The 8,083-nt window shown below is 32.2% G+C and overlaps 1 protein-coding gene across 3 annotated transcripts in view; it reads left to right on the top strand.

Annotated features, from left to right (window-relative positions):
• Positions 1 to 4,156: 4,156 nt before the first annotated feature.
• The window catches only part of LOC110031471 (PX domain-containing protein EREL2-like), a 97,755-nt gene continuing 93,828 nt past the window's right edge, over positions 4,157 to 8,083 (top strand). For 2 of the 3 annotated variants that reach the window (XM_020734679.1, XM_020734678.1), the window contains exons 1-2: positions 4,157 to 4,464; positions 6,328 to 6,453. In XM_020734679.1, coding sequence (XP_020590338.1) covers positions 4,375 to 4,464; positions 6,328 to 6,453 — 216 coding nt within the window. In that variant the 5' untranslated portion in view covers positions 4,157 to 4,374. Of the gene's footprint in view, positions 4,465 to 6,327; positions 6,454 to 8,083 lie in introns of those variants that run through there. The other variant, XM_020734680.1, reaches the window with a different exon arrangement.

The following is an 8,083-nucleotide window of genomic DNA, read 5'->3' as shown; positions in this document are numbered from 1 at the left end:
CATTCTTTCAATTAATTAATTAATTAATAATTTAAGAGAATGAAAAATTGACCAAATTGTCATGAGTTGACCAGGGTTAACCTGGGTTGATTATTTGGTGGGTTTGTCCCTTTTAGGTTTAAAAGGACAAATTAGGGGTTTGATGTGAAATTTAGGGTTTGGAAAAGTTAAGAAGGCCATTAATGAGGTTAGAGAACACTTTAGGCGGATCCCCTTCCTAAGATAATTTTAATGGTCATTATGGCTCCTAACATTTTCAAGCTTGACCCAAGTGGCCTAGAGTATACGTACCCTTAATGGTCAATTCAATTATTCACTTAGTCAAAGCTCTAAACCCACTCAGCCAAAGAGTTTGGGTTTGAGCTCATATAAGTAATATAGATTGACCTTTTCAAAAGTGAGGTCAACACTCTTGTTATGAAGTAGTGGCATAAGTGAGAAAATCTATTTTATAATAGAAAAATTTTAATTTCTATGTGATGATTAATATCTCCATTGCTTCATTAACCCAACATACTGGCCATATGTTATGTTAAAATCAGTTGTAAGTTTAAACTAAGACTCGGAAGATTAGTGCTTCATAACTTGCGTGCACTCACACTATCCGGTTTGCTATGGTGAAGTAGTTTAAGCGGCAATGCTAAGTTAGGAGAATATTCGTTAATTGGGTGTAAATTGGTGTTTCTAGGGTGACTTGCTAGATTCTTTTCAATTTGATCTACAGTTTGGGAATTAAGGTTATGTTAGTCCAAAAGAGAGGACACAGTGGGTAATCTAGAAGTGAGAGGCTGGAACATATCCAACATAACCAAGAATTTGACAGCTTAACTCTAGGTGAGCCAATGTTCTTTATGCACTCGGAAGAGAGTAAGGAATATGTTTGCTCCTATTGTCACTGCTACATTAAATTCTAAGCATTTCATTCCTACACCTTACCTAGGTCATTACATAAGAAAGGAAGTTGTTACATCTCAAATTCACCAAACAAATTTATCTAGTTAGGCTTATCTTTAGATTTAGGTTTGTACTTAAGAGTAGTTGTTAGAAAAACACCGATTATCAACATTCCATACTAAGACATCATAGTAGTAGACTAGAATTAGCTTAAGGGATTTCTTAGCTCGCTTCTCTATGGGATCGATACTCTGGGTTTTAAAGAATTTCCTATATTAATTGAAATAATACGTGCAGTTGCGTAGAACCTTAGTGTGCAAACGATAAATCAAATTCTAAACTTTATAACATATCTGTTTTGCACACTAGCAGCCTAAAGAAACCATGTCAAGTTTTTGTCCAAGAAACTAAATAACTGCGTTATTGCGGGTCGGGTCATTTATCATACGTAAGCTCTCCACATTTTACTTTTTCTCTTGTCTGTCTTTGTTGTCCTATGTTCGTCTATTCCGGTTTTTCTATTCTTCTGGTCATTTACACAACCCAGAAAAGAGATTCATTCGAAGAAGGGAATTATAAGATGATCGACAAGCTGACAACTCCTTTGAAAATAAAAAAAAGAGAAAAAAAAACAAACTAAAACAAAGTTAAGTTTTACATTTCCATAGAAATGTAAGTTGAGATTTCATGTTTTATATGAAAATGTTTGTTGGATGAGTTAAATTTTACATTCACATGAAAATGCAAGTTGGATGAGTTAAGTTTTACATTTATAGACAAATGCGAGTTTGAATTTCATATTTTATAAGCAAATACAATTTATGATTTCATGCTAGTTATAACCTTAGGGTAACCTATAATTTGTGGCTAATGTTTATATGAGAAAAGTTTAATTCCATAAACTAAGTGAGGGAGGGAGCATAACAACTTATTTTGTGAAATATTAATTTAAATGGTTTAATTTTGTTTTAAGAGGATTTTTATTAGTGTAGGTTAGAATTTCACTTAGCAGAATTTTGAATGTTAAGGAATTCTTCCCTAAACCAAAAGAAACAAAATAAATTATTGGGGTTTCAAAATTTTTTGTTTTATGAGATTCTAGAACCCACAAGTTATAGAATGTTAAATTGGAGGTTCTAAAATTAAAGTATTTAATATGTTGGCTATACCCGTCCAAGAGCAAAATAGGCAAGATATCCAATGGATGAAAAGTATTTTGGTCTGTAAGGGATATAAACACACTACTGATATTTAAAGATAAAATTATCAGAGAAGTAATCCCTAGTAGAGTCACACGAAAAAAAAATAATTTAATTTGTATTCATTATATATATTTTTAATATTTAAATTATTTGAATAATAAAAAAATGACATAAAAAATAATATATTATTTGAAAAGATATAAATATCACTTTACAATGGATTTAATTACTCAAATGAATAATCTTTTTAATAATTAGTGGGTCAATATTTATGTTTAAAAAATATTTTCTCTATCGAACCAGAAAGCTAGATAGGATTCAAATTAATCTGCATTACAAATTTTCTAAAAAAACAAGCCATTATAGTTCATTGCACTTTGAGAGAGAAAATCTCTAAAGAAAACCGTTAGTTAAGGTTGAGGTTAAGTCTTTAAAATTTTAAAGCTTATTTTTCATTATTGTTTTTTTGAAATTCAAATGGAAAGAATATGTGGAACATTTATTATCAGAATTTAAAGGAGAAAAGTTATAAGTGTTTAGATACTGAGAAACTTAGTAGCACTTCTACTATCCTATGGTTGGGATTTAATTATTTTTTAAATTGAAAGATTTATTTATTTAAGTTGACATTTCTTTTTCGAAAATTAGGGTTTATATCATAATAATAGCATATTTTAAGAAAGCCTAAGAAATGAGGACTTGTCATAGTAAGATGAACAACCTCACAATCCTAAAACTAAATGTAAGGTCTATTTAACAAATAGAATCTCAAACTTAGTCTAATGAGATAAAAGCAAACATTTAATTAGTTATGATGTATATATATATATACATACATACATACATACATACATACGATATTTTCTTAGTTCTTGTAATATTATTTTTTGATGTTTAAGGGTAGACAAATTCTCGTAACATACATCTGAATAGTTGAACCATTTTAATTAGGCTAGGCCCTATACTTTTTTCCTTTCGAATTTACCACATAAAAATCCCAAATGTCTCATTTATCAACCCTTTCTTTTATTTATGTATATGCTGGATGTTCGTACAATACTAAAATGCTGATATATGCCGCAAATTCTCTAACACTAATAACACTACAATTATAACATTATGCATTTCTTATAGGCAACAATCATTCTTTAGCAAATCAAACACTAGAGTTGTATTTTGAAGGTTTAGAAAGTTTTAGTTTGTATTAGAGTAAATTATAAATTAGGATGTTAGATATGTAAATTAAGAAGAATTGGGTGGTATGTATGTGCATTCTCCCATATAATAATAACTCTTAAACATGTCAATAACAAGCAATCAGATTGTGCCACCTACCATGACGTTTTGGTTGATAGAATTTCTAAGACCTCTGGGATCAGGTATTTGATATTCTTAGACATTAGATTCAGGATTCAAACTTTTTGGAGGTATGGAATTGGAAAAAATATTACATCAGTACTACGCACGTAGAGTAACGTGCGTACCCAATGAAATCACGCCACAATACCCCGCGCGACCCAGAAAAAAAAACGGCGGAGTAAAACTGGAATATTCCCCCACCCGGTGTTATTTATGTGTTATTGTGTGTTATTCATATGTTATTGTGTCCTGTGAATATTTTTGGTGTTTTAATAACACAATAACACATGAATAACACATGAATAACACACAATAACACAAGAATATCACGGGAGAGAATATTCCCCCGTGTTACCGCGCCGTTTTTTTCTCTGTTGGAAATATCTCGTGTTATTCAAGTGTTATTGTGTGTTATTCATGTGTTATTGTATCCTGAGAATATTCCTGGTGTTATAATAACAGAATAACACATCAATAACACATGAATAACATGCAATAACACATGAATAACGCGCAATAACACATGAATAACACAAGAGAGAATATTCTCCGTGTTACTGCGCCGTTTTTCTTACTCCGCCGCACGAGATGTCGTGGTGTGTTTTGATTGACTGCGCACTTAAAAATAACGTGCGTAATAATGATGTAATATTTCTTCATGGAATTGGGGTATGAGGCATTGTGCCAAGCCAGAACCGGTTTCAGTTAGACTGTATCTACGGACTCCGGCTTCCCGAAAGGCGCAAACGTGAAGAAACTGTCCGCTTTCCGCTCGCGAACCAGGACAGTCAGACAAGAGCAGTCGATTGGCTCGGACCGCTCTCCACCTTCAGCGCCACCGTTGGTGTCTCATACAGATCGCCGTCGTAATCGCTCTCCGTGGCCGCCTCTTAAATAACTCGCTCATCATAGGGAGGAGATGCCGAGGTCAAGCCCGCCAAAGCATCGACATGACGGTACCTCGCCACTACCCCTCGGCATGGATTGGAGCCCGCCCCCAAGGAAATGGGTATTTTCTGTTCTCTAACCCTTTTCTGTCGCTAGTTCTGGATTTGCGATCTTCTTGGAAATTCGGTCCTTAGCTTGTTTTTATTGAGGACAATTTAAAACGAATTGAATTACTACTAGTGCTATTTGTTCCTTGTAAATTCAGGGAGTGGATTTTCGGTGCCTATATGAAAGAAGGCGAGCTTGATGGTTATGGTTCAGGAACGTTTGTTCTTTTTTGATTTTGCTATTGCTTGCATTCTTTTTGCATCGACTAGGGATGTTGAATTTGTTGTATAAATGTGTTATAGTTACCCAGATCTAAAGATCGGTGGGTTGGGCGTCCTGGTCCCTGCAATTTAACGGCAGTGTTTCTAATTATTTCCGCAGTAGACATTGCATTCCTTAAATTTAACTGTGAGTGTTGTTTTTTGGCTAGTATTATAATTGGGGTGAAGGCACTATCAATTGAAATTCTATCCCTTGAATTTGAAGATCTCAAGCTTTCAAGTAGTGCCATTAAGAAACGGTCTATCTTCCTTGCTGATCTAGCTTTGATCATAGATCTAATATTGGTTGTTAGAAAATAAATGTTGATGGCAAAACAGCATTTCCATAGCTTCCAGCAGAATGTACTTCACAATGTAATGTGAGTTAAGAATTTCCATAAATAGATCCTTGTTTGTTATTGCCACGCATTATCACAATCCGCTCATCATGGCTGGAAGATTTCGACATTGACTTGAGCGGAGAGACAAGTTCATAAATTTATGGTTATTTTGATTAATATATTACCATCAAAATAACGATATTTACCTAAAATATGCTCAGAGCACTAAAAGCCTATGACTTTTTTTTTAGCTCATGTACAGACCTGAATGTGATAGGTCTTGAACACAAGATTTTGTAGTTGAAGATAAAAGAGTCAACTACTAGAAGAAGTGGGTTGCACTAAAGGCCGTGACATTCAAGTAATTTCTTCACCAAAAGAATAATTGTAACCAACCTATTACTATTGTCTTCATAAGAATAAATATGAATTTCTAATAAATCAAATAAAAAACTCGCTAAGGTGTAAGTATCAGGTATAAAATGTTATCAATAATGTAGCATGATTAACAAATCATATTCTCATAATAATCATAACCATTTGTGCCAAGTTAAATCAATCTCATATGACATGAAGTATTAAAAATGGTAATTAATCTATAATGATTTTTGTATATGGATTTCACAATTAATAATGTGAAAATGATAGTCAATGCATTCAAATGCTAAAATATCATAGACATCCGTACCATACATATTTATGTACCCAAAAATAACTCATCAATGTCATTGATTATAATTTATAATATTATTGTCTATCATTGTAATTTCCTCAAACTAGAAGAACATTTTTGCCAATGGAGTCCATGGACCCTAAAAGGGTCATCACTTAAGCATTTTGTTTATGGAGAAACTTTTGCATAAGCTTGTGTTCTAAATTGGAATATAAGTTTAATCAACATTTTCTTATTTTTTTTTAAAGCATTATTCCAGACTCATTTCTTTCCACTCTAGTGAATAAGATTCATAAACCTAACCATAAAAACTAAAGATACAACTCATGACCATGGCCCATACTTTCGAATGAAATCATAATTAGATATAAATTATGTACTTTTTCTCTGTTCTCACCCTGACACAAAATTGTGGATGCCATCTGAGTCATTGTACACCAATAGATTAAGTGTAATAAAAATCCAAATAGCATTTATTTTGTATGAATGGCCATGGTTTAGATTCTATTGCTGAACTTCTACTAGCCATTTTCATGTACCTTTTCAAATTTCAAAGTATAACTTTTCCTGTTCTGGCTCGTATGTCTCATACGTATTTGCAGGAGGGAAGAAACACTATTTGGCCGCATGATTCCAGAACAGGTTGGAGTTACTGTGTCATGGTCCCTTCATGGATGGTTGAAACTGCATCTGGACGATCAAATGATACCTTATTGAATCCAATAATTGTAAGTTTTCACTTTGTTTTCATATACAGATAATAATGTTAATATGAAATAATTTATTGCATGCTGTTTTGAAGCTAATGAGGACCTCTTATCTATTAATATTTTATTGAACCTCAATGCTTAGAACTCCAAAAAGTAGGGTTGAAACAGAGATGGGATTAAAATTTGTACTTTATGAGCCGCACATTCTTCATTCTATTATATGGATACTTAAATATGATTTTCTTAGGCATAATTATGATAAAATGCCATTTTCTCCATCCTTTTTTTATTAATATTGAGTTTCTTAGTGCCTGGTTAATTTCTGTAGGAGAGAATTTCAGTTTCATGAAACGAATTTACTTTTTACCCGACTGTTTTCTTATTCAATTGTTTGTTTGGCATGCATCAACCTGCTTTACTAATTTGTTTTTGGTGTCGAATCTTTTTACTTTTACATATAGCATATAGCATGTCAAACCATGTTAATTTTAATTGCCTATGCTCCAGTTCTGCATTATCTGTATTATTCTAACTGAGTTACATGGTACTTGAATATGAATATAGGTTGGAGTTACATAAAGGCTATATGTCGAGCAGCAAAAAATTAATTTCTATTGACAAACTTCAATTTCTTGCTCGTTGACCATGGCTTCTTTTAAACTTGAATTTATATTTGTTTAAATCTTTGGACACAAATTTTAATGGAAAATAAATGCTTGGAGTATCATCGAAGTAATGTGGCTGAAGTTGACTATTGTCAAAGTTTCTTTTTGCTTTTCTTAAATTAATTCTAGTATTTCCATCCATAAAGTTTCCAAACATTATCCTAGAAGTATGATTATCATTCATTTTTTGTACAACTATCTTAAAAAAAAGTTTATATTGTGACTAAGGGTTTGTTTGGGGAGTTAAAAGTTTTTGGCAACTAAGGATTCATTTGGGGAGGCTCCAACTTTTTGTAAATTTGGTTGTAAAACTCAGGTATTTTGATAAACTATAGTATTTTGTACAACTAAAAATTCAACTTTTAGTGATCTTTATAACAGATTAGATGCTAAGGAGGGTGAAAAATATATGTATAAACTAGCCAAACAAAGAGAAAAGAAGAATAAAGATTTAACTAAGTAAAATATATTAAAGATGAAAATCAAAAAGTGCTTTTCTTAGAAAAAATATTTAACATAGGTGGGTGAGTTATTTTGATAAAATTTTTAATGAAGTTTCTGAAAATGCGATCGACCTTAATGATCTTGATATCGTTAATAATAATAAAACGTTTCATTTTTATTGTCACATTAGTAAAAAAGAAGTTGAGGAGCCTTTAAAGAAAACCAAGGGTGGAAAGTCTTTAGGACCTGATAATATCCCAACTGAAGTGTGAAAATTTTTAGGAGATTTGAGAGTTTCTTGGCTTAATAAACTCTATAATATTATTTTAAAAACTAAAAAGATGCGTGAGGAGTGGAGGAAGAGTATTTTGGTAAGAGTATGAGTGGAGGAAGAGTATTTTGGTCCCCATTTTTAAGATTAAAGGGGATGCACAAGACTGTGCTAATTATAGAGGAACTAAGTTGATGTGTCATACTTTAAAATTATGGGAGAATGTAATTGAACATAGGTTAAGACGTATTACAAAGATTTCAAAGAT

The sequence above is a fragment of the Phalaenopsis equestris genome, unplaced genomic scaffold (genome assembly GCF_001263595.1).
Source record: "Phalaenopsis equestris unplaced genomic scaffold, ASM126359v1 Scaffold000826, whole genome shotgun sequence".
Taxonomy (NCBI): Eukaryota; Viridiplantae; Streptophyta; class Magnoliopsida; order Asparagales; family Orchidaceae; genus Phalaenopsis; species Phalaenopsis equestris.
This window is presented reverse-complemented; position numbering and strand designations above follow the sequence as displayed.